The following is a 14,438-nucleotide window of genomic DNA, read 5'->3' on the forward strand; positions in this document are numbered from 1 at the left end:
TCTAAGTCACTAGAAATAAGTATGAATAATTAAATCTATTGTGGGTCTTTACAACCAGGCAACTTGGTCCTGGGAGTGATGCTGGGTTCTCACCCAGTAAAGTAACAATGATTTTGCTCATAAAGAATTCCATGCTTTGGGCACAGCAGACCTCTCCTTGTCTTGCCTGCTGCTCCCCTTGCAGTATTTCAGTAGAGCTGCCTGTTCTGCTCCCCATTCTGTCTCTGGTGAATTCTCTCACCACTCGTACCTCTGGCCTACCCCCCAATTCTTATATGCATAAATTAATAAATCTTTAAAAAAAAAAAAGAATTCCGTGCTTCCAGTTCTAGGATGCTTTGTAACAAAGGTCTAAATGGTGAGGAGACCACTACAGTTGCATCCATTAGACATCCTTTAATACATAATAGCAGCATTCTAAACCACATTTTAAAAGACTCTTACAAATACTATTCTCCTTAGATAATTATTTCTCATGTTATTATTTGTGTTATCAAATTTTAGGAAACATAGAGCTTTAAAATTCAGCAAACAACAAATATACTGTAAAACTGTATACTGCAAGCTGTCAAAGTTTATGCATTGTGTTCATACTTGGTTTTCTCTTGCCATTGTAGCCAGATCATCTTGTAATCGTCTGTTTTCCTTAAAAGATATTTCTTTAGATTTTCCTACTTCATCAAGTTCTTTGTGAGTTGTATCTAGCTGCCGCCGGAGGCTGTTTATCTCCCGGTCCCGATTAGACAATGTTTCCTTTAGCTGGCTGTTAAATGAGTGATATGGAAATAATAAAGGAAACTTTTTGGATTTAGTTCATTTAAAAGATAATTGTTATAATTGGAATTAAGCATGCTAACAATACAAGAAATTCTAGTAACTCAACTAGGATACTCATTAATTAGATAAAGCAGCTATATGAAATCTCTATCAATCACCATATGCAAATGAAGTAAAAAATTAAATTATTCCTAAAGTAAAAACAGAAAACTTGCAAGTGTTAGGAGTAAAACACAACAAATTCAATTGGGAGATACTTTATTTAATATTTTATTCCTCACTACTACATACAATGCAACGGTACTTAAATAAAATTAATGACTTGTCTTGAGATACAACACATAAAAAATGTAAAATTTTGTTAATAGTGTTTAAGATAGGTTTAGAGGTACAATAAATTCAAGACTGATGACTAAAGTAATCTAAGTTTTAATGATTAAGTCCTGATAAGGGTAATTACAGTAGAAAGAAAGGGCAAGTAGAAATGTTAAAGAATAACTAGTAAGTTATAATGATTTCAAGGTGGGGATGAGAGAATGAGGGAAAATTAAAAAGGATAATATAATTTCACATAGAAGATAGAAAAGTATGTTGCCATAGGCAAAACTGGAAAAACTGAACAAGGAAATTTTCCTGCTGCTGTCTGTTACTTAAATAGACCAAATTAGCATTCACTGAAAATTTTTTTAAAAGTTTGATACTATTTCATTGATTACTTACTTCATAGAAGAGTCATATTCTGAGACTGTTATCTTCATCTGAGCAATAGTTCTGTCCTACAGAAAATTTAAAAATATGATTCTAATGCATTCCCATAGAAATCTTTAGTTTAATTTCCATAATTTATCAAACTTACATAGTTCAAATCCAATTATATAAATTGCCCTATAATGAAAGCTACAAGTAAGCATGTTTTCATCACCCAGATGGAGATACACATATTGGCATGTTTCTACCCACCTTGATAACTTGGTTTCCTTGAATTTAATGTAATCATATCTGATAAAAATCACATTCAATATGTCAAGAACTTTTGATTCAAATAACTGGGATAAAATGAAATTTAAATATATTCTAATAAAGTCCTGGCATTAGGACCTTGTACACGGATAATAAGAATGGCATTTTTGACACAGAGAATGAAATCATCTTTTCTTTTCAGATACTAGAAGATATTTAACAGTTACATACTTTATTAGCTAGGTTTTCTTGCAAGTTTGCAATCTTTTCTGTCTTTTCATCTACAGTCTCCTGGAGAAAGTCCTTCTCTTTATCAATAGCACCAATGGTCTTTTTCATTACATGAGCCTCCTCATTCTGTGAAGTCATCTTAAGGTGTAGTTTACCTGTAAATGAAGATTTGTTTGTTAGACAAAGTAACTTCAGGTTAGCAAAAACAAAATTTAAAAACACTTACCTATTTTCTCCTCCAGTGTTTTAATTTGTGCTTGGGCTAATTCAACTTCACCTCTTTGTGCGGAAAGTCGATGCTGATAATCATCAAGTGACCGCTGCAGCTGCTCATTTACTATCCTAGAGATAAAACAATGGCACTCTTTATCTCTGGGAGGAATAGTTTTTTAAAAATGAGAGCTCTTAAAAACTTTTTTTCTTATTTTTAAAGTTTATTTATTTTAAAGCTCTTCCAGAAAAACAATTAATAGTATTAAATATTATTCCTTACTGCCACTCATTCTTCTTCATATGGCTGTACCTTCCCCAAAATAATATAGTATAAACATCAAATTAATGGCATACTCTCTTTCAGAGACTTCCTGGTAGCTTTAAAGCTCTTCTCTGTATCCTAATGTCAACTTTCTTTTCTTAAAATCTATTTCTAAAGGGCCTCCCCTGGTGGCGCAGCAGTTGAGTGCTGAGCTGTGAAGCTGTCCGCAGCCTCTGCAGTGCCGGTTCGACCTCCAGCCGCGGGGCGAGGGTCCCACACGGTGCACAGACCTTTCCTGCTGCACCCGCTGCTCCCCTCAGTAGTGTCTTCGGTCCATCACCTGTTCTGCTCCCTGCTCTAGCTCTAGTGAATTCTCTCACCCTCCCACGCTTCTGACTGTACCCAGTGCTTGCATAAATAAATAAATAAATCTTTAAAAAAAAATCTATTTCTAAAATCCTGCTTTTACAGTACAGCCTGACAACGTCAAAGGAATATTCATAAATCCTGACCATTCTAACCAGTGAACTTTTAACTTTGCTTCCTATTCTGAAATCTCTGCTGGGTAATCAACTGGAGGTTATAATGAGAGGAACTGATACCAGGTGAACTTGGAGAACAGGAAAGGCTGAGACACGAGACAGTGATTTAAACAATATAGGATCAGAAGGAACAAAACAGCTCCCAGGAAAACACAAGTGTTTTACTGAAATGTTGTTGAGCAGCCACTACCTCTGGACAGAAAACAACCACTAAAAAACTTCCCAACCACCTAGTGCCTAATCGATAATCTGGCACATTGGACAACCGGAAGTCTGACAGTATACAGTCATAGACAGGGCTGGGCACCCTCCCTTGGACCCCCTCCTGCTGTCAGGAGTTCTTTCCATTTGCGTCAATAAATCCACACTTGCTTGCTCTCAAGTCTGGTGTGGCGGCTGTTACTCTTCAACCGGCGTACACACCTGGACCCACAAGCATCCACTCCCCTAACAACAGTAAACAGGGAAGGAAGGCATTTCTCATAGTGTAGGGGGGACTTCAAGACTAAAGACTGGTTTCAAAAGAAAGGGATGTACTGGAAATAAAGATGGCTTCAGATTAATCTGTTACTTATCAGTCACATTACTTTTCAGAAGTAACAAGAATCTGCTCTAATATTACCTAGAACCTTCAAAATGCTTTTAGTCCTGACTAAGGAGTTCTTAACCTGCCTTGCTGGCAAGACAACACTGTCACTTAAGCTATTTACCAAGAAGTGCCATAGGACCCTTTAGGGTTCATCTGAAAATAAGACCAAGACAAAGATACCAAGGATTCCTTGGTATACTTGGTAGAGGAGGTTTGGATTCTGAAGCCACTAGGAAGATGGGACATTCCCATAGAAATGAAGATGTTTTACTGGCAATACTGAGGTATTCTGAAAAACAAAAGAAATGACCATGTCTTAATAGCAAGTGAATGATGACCCAGAGGTAGGAAGGAAAGTTAAGCTGAGACTGACTTCTTTAGAAGTATACAAACAGAACCCACATTAGAACTACACTAGGTTCAGGCAATTTTACTCCATAAAATTACCTGTGCAGTCCAGATTACTGCACTATATTAAGCTGCTCCTAAAAGCTGCAGCTGTTGCTCTGAGAAATATAACTACAAGGAGTGAAAGAAAGAAGAAAAGGAATACTCAAATTGTTTAAAATTTTATATACATTAACTCATTTGTTCCTACAACAGTTCCATAATTAGAACTACCATCCCAATTTTATAGAAACAAATAACTACTGCAAGGTACAAACCTATTGAGACAAAGAGGAGATAGAAATCTAGGCTAGTCTAGTCAGATGTCAATCACATCACATTGTCTTCTATGTAGATTCAGAGAAATTAACATTTCTATGAGAAAGGGAAAATGTCTGCCAGGACATTATATGGGATGCTCTTAAATATGGAATGACCCAGTGTCCCTAATGAAGTCTATCAAGTGCTTGCAATCCTAGATAGAAAGATCTCTTACATCTAAGTTCATAGCAGATTAATTCCTTTTTTTTTAAAGATAGATTTATTTATTTATTTATTTATTTGTTTGTTTGTTTATTTATACAAGCACTGGGTACAGTCAGAAGCACGGGAGGATGAGAGAGTTCACCAGAGCCAGAGCAGGGAGCAGAGCAGGTAGAAGGACCAAAGCACACTGCTGAGGGGAGCAGCGGGCGGCAGGAGAGGTCTGCGCGCCATGTGGGATCCTCCTCCCGTGGCCGGGGAGCAGCCGGGGATGGAACCCTCACCGCAGAGGCTGCGACCAGCTTCGCAACCCAGCGCTCAACCGCTGCGCCACCAGGGAGGCCCCAGATTAATTCCTAATGAAAGTGGGACTGATAAAGAAAGACAGGATAACACGTGATTGATTATACATATAAAGGAGGCCTTTACTGAGTCCTAAAAATAGCTCTGCTTTTTCATATTCTAGTGTAGACAGGGAAAGGAATAACATATTCTATAGCTGACTTTGGATAGTAACTTTTCTGAGAGTATCAAGATGAAGGAAGGTCTTTTCAATGGAAGAATTGAGGTACAAAATTCATAAGGAAGAAGAGTTGTGTGACTATCATATTATTGTTTATCCTGGTGTTTGGAAAGAAAATTTTGTGAACTAAGTTGTTAAGAAAATGAATCAATTTCTAAATTTTGAAAGTACTAATAAACATAGCAAAAGGAAGTGATGACTTTTCACTGCAGAGTGAAGAATAAAACTTAAATTAGAATCTTAGACTCAAAGTTCTAGCTCTCTACTCACCAACCATGTGGATGGATAAAGACTGTATCTGTGTGTTTCAAGTTTCTCAGTTATATTACATTACACAAATGTAGGCATGCTCTTATTTTAGGGGACAAAAATAATTACTTCCCTTCATGATGGGATATATTTTAAACAAAGACAGCATCTTAAAGCATTCTTTATTTGTAAGTGTTCAAGGGCCTCCCCGGTGGCGCAGCGGTTGAGCGCTGGGTTGCGAAGCTGCCTGCGGCCTCTGCTGCGCCGGTTCGATTCCCGGCTGCGCCCCGGCCACCGGAGGAGGGTCCCACATGGTGCGCAGACCTCTCCTGCCACCCACTGCTCCCCTCAGCAGTGTACTTCGGTCCTTCTGCCTGCTCTGCTCCCCGCTCTGGCTCTGGTGAATTCTCTCACCCTCCCGCGCTTCTGACTGTACCCAGTGCATGTATAAACAAAACAAACAAATAAATAAATAAACATGCCTCTATAAAAAAAAAAAATTTGTAAGTGTTCAAGCTCTAAAATAGAATTGAAGCTCTAAGAAGGGCTTTGGAAAGTGATGGCCTATTAAAGAAAAGAGAAACCAATATGGTGTCCTTGTTATATTTTAGATGGCTCATAAGAGTTTGTGAAAGGCTTCAAATAAGTATCATCTCTTGGTGGTCAGAGAGGGGAGAGGAATCAGGAATGGTCTTTCTTTTTACCTTCTGTAAAGGGATGATGATCTGTATCGACGGCCCTATCAAGTTCAGCTCCATGAGCTCAGCTGTCCTTACTTAGACCCTGGCTCCTCTTCCTGTCTTAGTAGAAAAAAGTGTTAGGCATGCCCAGAAGAGAGTTCTTAGGCCTCCTAAGGAGACAAGCCTTCTTTCCCTTTCAACTGCCTTAACAAATAAATACTATTGAAGGGGAAGCAGCTATCAAGTTTGGTTTTCTCAATACAACTAAACAACTCCTACTATAACAACTGATACCTATTGCCATAATAATTACTCTAACTAGAGTTTATGGGCATTTCCTGGAAAATCTGCTAATGCATTCATTTTATTCTGGCTAAGTATATAACCTCAGGCAAACTGAAAACAGTCTGAGGTATTTTCAACTGCAGAAATCTAAATGTTTAGAGTCTCACATCTAGCAGTTGTGAGGATTAAGGTTGTTGATTGAGAAAAGTTAATGTCTAAGTTGGCTGGAAACTGTCTTTAAGCAGGGGTTAGCAATCTGTGGTCTGCAAACTGTTTCTGTAAGGTACCATGAATACCATGAATGGTTTACATGCTTAAATGATGGGGGGCAAAAATCAACAGATTAATATTTTGTGACATGAATATTATGAGAAGTTCAAATTTCAGTGTCCATAAAGTTATACTGGACCACCAACACATTTCTTCATTTATATACTGTGTATAGCAGTTTTTGTGCTACAAAGACAGTGTTGTGTAGGTGAAATATACTGTACGACCTGCAGAGTCTAACAAATTGACTCTGTCCCTTTACTGAAGAACTTTACTGACCCCAGTTCTAGGTGCTAGTGTGAAAGACTAATATACAATCTTTCCTTGGTTGAGAAAAAGCTGCTTTATAGCATTATAAAGGTTAGGTTTGGGGTATAAAATGCCAGGTCTCATTAAATGCTAAAAATCAAGTTATTTGTTTAACAAGTTGTCATTTTTTAAAAGATTTATTTATTTTTGCATACAAGAACTGGGGTGTAGACCAGAGGTGTGGGGGGTGAGAGGATTGACCAGAGACAGAATAAGGAGCAGAAGAGGCAGATCTACTGAAATACACTGCTGAGGGGGAACAGTGGGTGAGACAGGAGAGGTCAGCTGTCCATGTGGGTTAGCTCCCTGGCAGAGGGCAGAACTCATGCCATAATGACTAGCGATAACTTGATAGCACTAAGACTTTAACCCCTGCGCCACCAGGGAGGCCCTTAACAAGTGACTATGTGGTGGCATTCTGTATTATGTCCTCTGGTGCTGCACCAAAAGACCTGACAAAAGATCTTCTATTTGGACAATTAGAGACTGTGCTTGATATAAAGAAGACTAATGGTGCTGAATTTGATGGAAGATGCCTGCCCCAGGAAGGAAACGGAGATGGGTTCAATGAGTAAACGGAAAGGACTGCTTCAACTATCTGAGTACCAGCTTCTTAAACAACTTCATGTCAAGGTAAGAGAATTTGATGTGAATAAAGGAACAGCATATCCAAAGCAACATAAGGTTTGGATAATGTGGCTTTGCTTTCACAGAATGCCATTACAGTTTTTATTGGGTTTAGCTTTGGATTTGAACCTGACAGCTTGATCTTGTGGTTCTACCAATGTTTACAGATATGGTGGCTGACTGACACGCTTTTCTCAGAGACAAGTTTCTGTCGAAACGAAACAGTTATAGAATCATGCAATTTTCCCAGGTTATGCAAGGTAGAGAGAAAAATTCTCACAATCCTTTCCTCAAGCACAGAGACTGAGTTACCCCTAAGTGAGGGAAATGAGAAATTGAGCTTGCAAGACAAAAAGATATCAGTTTAAGAAAGAAAATGCCCCAAAGAGTTGTAGGCTAGGGGATCCAAGAGAAGGCACTGAAATTTCTGCCATTTAAAAGTAAAGAAGATCCTATAAAGAAAGGAAAAGGGAGCTGCAGATATAGTCTGAAGAAAAAGCACAGATTAAATGCCGAACCCAGTCAGCTGGACACAAGAGAGAAGGGTAGACTAGCAATTCTGGTAACAGAAATACACCACTGTGTCTGTACTGGGAGCTGAACACAGACATGAACCAGCAGGAGGGCTGGCTATTCAGCTAGCTCTCCTTCATAGGGAATATACAGTGCTTACAATGCTCCCCCCCAGTAAAATCAGCTTCAACCCTAGTTCTTTCTAAAGTCTATTTTCAAGATGTTTAGTCAGAGTAACAATGGGGCAAAAATCAGAGTGACTATCAGTCACTAATACAATATTCCTTAATTAATTAGACATATTTAGCTCTCAGTCTTATTTCATTAACTTTGCTTGATAACCAGGGATCCCATCTGAATATAATCTCAGACTTTTCTTTTCCCAATCACTCCTTCAATTTTCATTTCTGTTTATTTTATTATATATTTTGGGGATTTTTAGTGTTTGCATTTAGACCAGTGTCTTTTTTTTTTCCTCTCATTTCTTTTTATTCTTCTGAGTCTGAATTCCAGGTGAATTTTTTTGAGTTTGTTTTCTATTTCACCAACTCAGTTTTCAGCAATATCCAATTAACTGTTCACTAACATTTTCAGTTTTAATTTATCAATCTTTTTCTAATGATCATAAACATAATCCTTTCCAATAGAAGTTGCTACTGCTTCATGACTGATTTAGTTCCACATATGCAATGTCATGTGATAGCTGAAATCTTTTTTAGATTCTTATTATAAATATAGTATTTTCTGATTCTTTAGAATCAAACCCCTATTCTCTTGATCTTTAAACATCTTTTTGCTTACGCAGCTACCAGTCCTGGAAAAAACCAACTTCACAGTTTCTTTGTTCCTTTAGTTGTTTGAATTCTAAACTGATTATGTGCTAACCAATAACCCAATCTCCTTAAGACAAATGTTCTGCATTACTCCATTGTTCTCTCAATCCCATATAATAAGCTATTCAGTTTGTGTGATTTTATGTAAGAAATGGTTTCTAAATCTGGTCTGTGTTCTCCAAGTTCACTGTCATTGTGTGCCTTCAGTTGCCTAAGACTCCAAGGACTTCTTCCCTATTTCTACCAGTTTCCTAGTATCATTCCCTTGATGAAAAATTTCATTTTATTCTCTATGTTTATAAGTCCAGATAATCTGGGTTATCCTGCTAAGTTTTTCATAACCTAATTCCAATCTCCTGACAGCATCTATTGTTTACATACTGACCTCTTACCATTCTTCAGACATACCACCTTTTTAAACTGGTATGTGAATATTCTGATTTTACATTTCTTTGAAAGAAGAAAGAGAAGGAAAATAATATACGTAGGGAAAAGTTCTATAATTTTCAGTAACCCTACATGATGGAGTACAACTGATCAGAAGGATTTTGTAGTCCAAAAACTTGCCTACAATCCAATCAACCTATAAAAGTCTTAAAAATCACACATAATTAAAACCTCCCAGATTTATTCAGTGACTAAGAAGCTGCAACAATCTGCCCTTTAATCTATACTTTTTAAAAGCTCAATCAGGTGATTCTGCTGAAAGGCCAACTTTGGGAATTACTGCTCAGAGCCCTGGTCTAAAAAGCCATGATTCTGAACCTTATATAACCACAAACATGTCCCCAAAAGTGTAGTAACAAAACTTTGAATATACTTACCTGAGTGAGTTCATCTCTGTTTTCTGAAGAGAGGAGTCACCAGCCACGTGGCTGAGTTTGTGGGCTTGGAATTTTGCTTTATTCTCTAATGACTCTATTGTTTCTCTCATTATCAACATTTTAGACTTTAATTCACATTTTTCTTTTTCAAGCTACAATTTAAATTTTGAAAATTAATAGGTATATGTCTCAGTTTTTAAGAGTCTTTGATATTTCTGGAAGAAAACTAAGGAAATAAGTTAGACTTACTTAAAAATACTGTCAAGCCTAAAATCTATTTTAGGCTCTTGATGTGAGGATGAATTCACATATTTAACTCCTCCCTCAATATTATTGAAAGAAAAGATACCCTCACAAAAAGGGAAAAAAGAACATAATATTCATAATATTAATGAAGCGGGAAGGGAAACCATCAACAGAACAAAAATTTTGAGGCATTCCTAAAAAGCAATAAGTAGAAAGCACTGAACTGAAGAAACATCAGAGCAGAAAACACTGTAAACCAAACATAAAATAAGCCAGACATATATGAAAAAATTATAAAATTTTCCTTAACTGCAAAAAAAAAAAAAAACCACCCCTGATTTAATATAAAGACATATCATGCCCCTGAATAATAACACAATATCATAAATATATTAAAATCTCCTCAAATACTTGTCATTTGAATTTATGGGTATTTGGCAAAGATGTTCTTGTTAATGCAATACTATTTAACTGTTTTCCTTTAAGGAATAAACTTATTGTGTCTTATCTAGGAGCACTCTCTGGCACTAACACTTGTGAGCTGTTTGATCTTGGGCAAGTTTTTCTACCACCTCAGTGTCCTCATCTGTGAAATGAGGACAATATTATTAGCATTTTATATGCTATATGGTTGTTGAGAGAGTTAACATCATAAAATACAACAAATTTATATATACATATATAATATTGAGACAAGTGTCTGATAGTAATATAATACAAATTATTTCTCCAAGGTCTTCCCATGTTTTATCTTTCAAGAACTTTAGTAACCTTAAATTGATTTTTAGGTATGGTATATTTGAGGTAGGATCTAACTTCTTTTTATATACATTCATATGAATAGCTAACTATTCCCAAAATAATTACTGAATAATCTTTCCTTTCTCCCCATTGATCTATGTTCTTTATAGATCAAGTGTCCATATATTTGGGGGTTTCTTCCACTGGCTTTTATCATTCTCTCTTAATCTCTGTGCACTATACCACCCTTTCCTAATCACCCATGACACTGAAGTCTTCATATCTAGAAGTGCAAGTCCCACACCATGTTTAATAAATTACCTGGTGATTAACACATGTCAAATGTTCAACAATTTTCTCTAATTCTGAGTTTCCAAAATGACTCATTTCCTGGAGACTCTGAAAGATAATTTTATAGATGTTTACTTGTATGAGATTATAAAGAATTAGGAAAAGTAAGGAATGCAAGTTTATGATACTATTACTTTGTCTTTCCATAAAACAATGTTTTTAGAAAAAAATCATTAGATGGTTTATAAAAATGATGCTTTAGATTAGAAAAAATGCAAAATGGGGTTTCATCTTTTACACTCTAACCTCATATATGATTGTAACAAAACATATAGATTGGTATGGGTTCATCTATAAATATTTATACAGGTTAATCCTTGAGTACCAGGAAATTAAATAAGCTCAAGAATGGGCCTTCATGACAGAGAAAAGAAAGAGTATAAGGAAGAAAATATGAGCTCAGAAAGACACAGAAAACAGAATACTACAACGCCATATAAAAGATCAGACTTTCAAGTATGAGCTGATCAACAGTATAAACACAAGTGCTGTTTTTTGCTTATACTAGCGTTTTCAATTCTTGCTGAGGTTTTCTAATGCAGCATTATACTTCCATCCAGGTTATTCATTAAAAAATAAAGACATTTGATATTTGGATTATGTATTTAGTTGAAAGGGTCACTGCACTGTACAAATTTATTCATTTGTTAAGTCATTCAACCAGTATTAAGCACATACTATATGCCAAGCACCACACAGGTAATAGGAATTTAGCAGTCAGTAAAATGAACAGTATCTGACCTTATAGATAGTATAGCTTAATAGAAAAGACAAACTTATGAGTTAAAATCCATGAATAATCTGCTAGAAAAAGGAACTGTATAACAACATACCAAAAGTAAGTCTGAAATCTATGATTTGTTTTCTGTCTGAGGGAAATGATGTTTAAGCTGGCTTTAAAGGATGAACAGGAATCAGCTAGGTGAATGGACTGGAAGTAATAAAGGAATTTTTTTTTTTTTTAAAGATTTATTTATTTATTTATTTATACAAGCACTGGGTACAGTCAGAAGCGCGGGAGGGTGAGAGAATTCACCAGAGCCAGAGCGGGGAGCGGAGCAGGCAGAAGGACCGAAGTACACTGCTGAGGGGAGCAGCGGGCAGCAGGAGAGGTCTGCGCACCATGTGGGACCCTTTTCCGGTGGTCGGGGAGCAGCTGGGGATCAAACCGGCGCTGCAGAGGCTGCGGGCAGCTTCGCAACCCAGCGCTCAACCACTGCGCCACCGGGGAGGCCCAATAAAGGAATTTTTTAATAAGTCTATTTTGAAATTTGCAGGCTAGAAAAGTCCATTAAGTCTTGAGTATTGAGAAAGAGTGGTAGGATCTGTAGGAAAGAAGCTAAACCTCATAGCAGGCAGGGGCCAATCATGGAAGTCCTTGAAACAGTAAATAAATTTTAAGTAGTAAGTGATGTGACAGGATTTAGATCTCTGAAAGATGATTCTGACTTCAGTGTGAAATATATTTTTGAGAGGGGCAAGCCTAGAAGTTATGAGAATATGAATACAGTAATGCAGGTAAGAGAGAGTAATGGCCAGAACATGATAGCAGAGGGAATGGAAAGAAATAGATTCAAGAGAAATGAATGTGAGCTCAGGATCCAGATTTCCTATAACTTCATAGCTGGATAGTATTGGTTAAATTATTCAAACTCATTGTAACTCAGAGGTCTCTGTATTACCTACCTGAAAAAAGACCACTGTTACACAGCTTCTCAAGCATACTATTTTATAATTTTAAAGCTATATTTGAAATAGTCAGTCATATAACACAGTATACTCCAAATCCAATTTGATAAGTGACCTGTGAAGATTTACTAAAACAGTCCACGTAAAATGCACTTAGAAGAGAGCCTCTCACATGGGAGGGGTTTAACAGATGTCACATATTATTTAAGAGGTGGCATCACTAGGATTTGGCAGTTAACTGAGAGAGATATACTAACTTTCAGAGAGGAGTCAGTGATCCACCGGGTGGACAATGGGATAACAGGAAAATACCAAAGGAGGCTTACGGATTGAGCTAATTAGTTCAGCTTTTAAGTAAAAGACCTAGTATAAACTCATAAATGCTGTCTCCTACAATGCAGAAAGATTCTAAGAAAATGTCACTTCTTCCCAAGTTTTTATTTAGTACTATTGCATTTTTCATTTCTATTTTGCATTCCCTGGTCATTTGAGCAGATATGGAAAGGAATAAATCAGTAGTAGTGCAAAGAGTTGCCATATTGTGCACAGAATTATTCCATTTGGTAATTTTAACACTTATTTTTTATAAGAAAACATTTTCTGGAAGACAGTATTCCAAAAGATCCCAATTAAAAGCATTCTTAAACTGAATAATTGGAGTAAAACTTTAACTAAAAGTGTATGACATAAAGACCATCTTTATAATGCTTAAATGTTCTTACTCCCAAATTTAGGTACTACTTTCAAAGCATTTATCTAGTACTATTTACTGGAAGTAAACTAGGCACTCCATAATAAAACCTGTAACAATTAATACTGAGTTCCTAGAATGTGCTGGGCATTAAATACTTTGTGTGTCTTAAGCTGTGTATTATTTTTTTTTTGAAGCCTGTGAAAAGAAAACATAAAAAGACTGTTCCTAGATATCACACGACAAGAACAAGCAACAAAAGAAAAACTAAATTAAACTTCATCAAAATTAAAAACTTTTGTGCTTCAAAAGACACATTAAGAAAATAAAACACAAAAGTCAGTAGCCTTCCTATACACAAACAATAAATCTGAAGAAGAAGAAATCAAAAAAAACCATCCCTTTTATTATCGAAACAAAAAAAAAATCAAATATTTGGGAATAAATCTAACAAAAGAGGTAAAGGACCTATACAAAGAAAACTATAAAACACTGTTAAAAGAAATAGAAGAAGACACAAAGAAATGGAAAGACATCCCCTGCTCATGGATTGGAAGAATAAACATTATTAAAATGGCCATCCTACCAAAAGCAATATACAGATTCAATGCTATTCCAATCAAAATTTCAATGTCATTCTTCAAAGAAATAGAACAATTATTGATGAAATTCATATGGAATCACAAAAAACCCCGAATAGCCAAAGCTCTCCTGAAAAAAAAGAAGGGAATGGAGGCATCACACTCCCAGACTTCAAACTATACTACAAAGCCATAATAATCAAAACTGCATGGTATTGGAACAAGAACAGACATACAGACCAAGGGAATCGAATAGAAAATCCAGAAATAAACCCACAGATCTATGGTCAACTAATCTTTGACAAAGGAGCAAAGAATATGCATTGGAGCAAAGAAAGTTTGTTCAATAAATGGTGCTGGGAAAACTGGGTCGCTACATGCAAAAGAATGAAGCTTGACCACTACCTCACACCATACACAAAAATCAACTCAAAATGGATTAAAGAACTAGACATAAGACCTGAAACCATAAAATACATAGAAGGAAATATAGGCGAAACACTACGGGATTTGCACATCAAAGACATCTTTATAGACACATCACCCAAAGCAGTGATAGTGAAGACAAAGATAAACAGCTGG

The 14,438-nt window shown here is 36.3% G+C and overlaps 1 protein-coding gene across 1 annotated transcript in view; it reads right to left on the reverse strand.

Moving 5' to 3' along the window:
* CEP135 (centrosomal protein 135) overlaps positions 1 to 14,438 on the reverse strand; it is a gene marked incomplete at its 3' end in the record, with an annotated part of 51,479 nt that overhangs the window by 9,066 nt on the left and 27,975 nt on the right. Inside the window, exons 13-18 of the mRNA XM_084233375.1 lie at positions 10,866 to 10,943; positions 9,558 to 9,709; positions 2,195 to 2,310; positions 1,969 to 2,123; positions 1,498 to 1,553; positions 595 to 763 (exon numbers count right to left, since the gene is read on the reverse strand). Of these exons, the coding sequence (XP_084089501.1) occupies positions 595 to 763; positions 1,498 to 1,553; positions 1,969 to 2,123; positions 2,195 to 2,310; positions 9,558 to 9,709; positions 10,866 to 10,943 (726 nt within the window). The remainder of the gene's footprint in view (positions 1 to 594; positions 764 to 1,497; positions 1,554 to 1,968; positions 2,124 to 2,194; positions 2,311 to 9,557; positions 9,710 to 10,865; positions 10,944 to 14,438) is intronic.

Source organism: Talpa europaea (assembly GCF_964194135.1).
Source record: "Talpa europaea genome assembly, chromosome: 5".
Classification (NCBI taxonomy): Eukaryota; Metazoa; Chordata; class Mammalia; order Eulipotyphla; family Talpidae; genus Talpa; species Talpa europaea.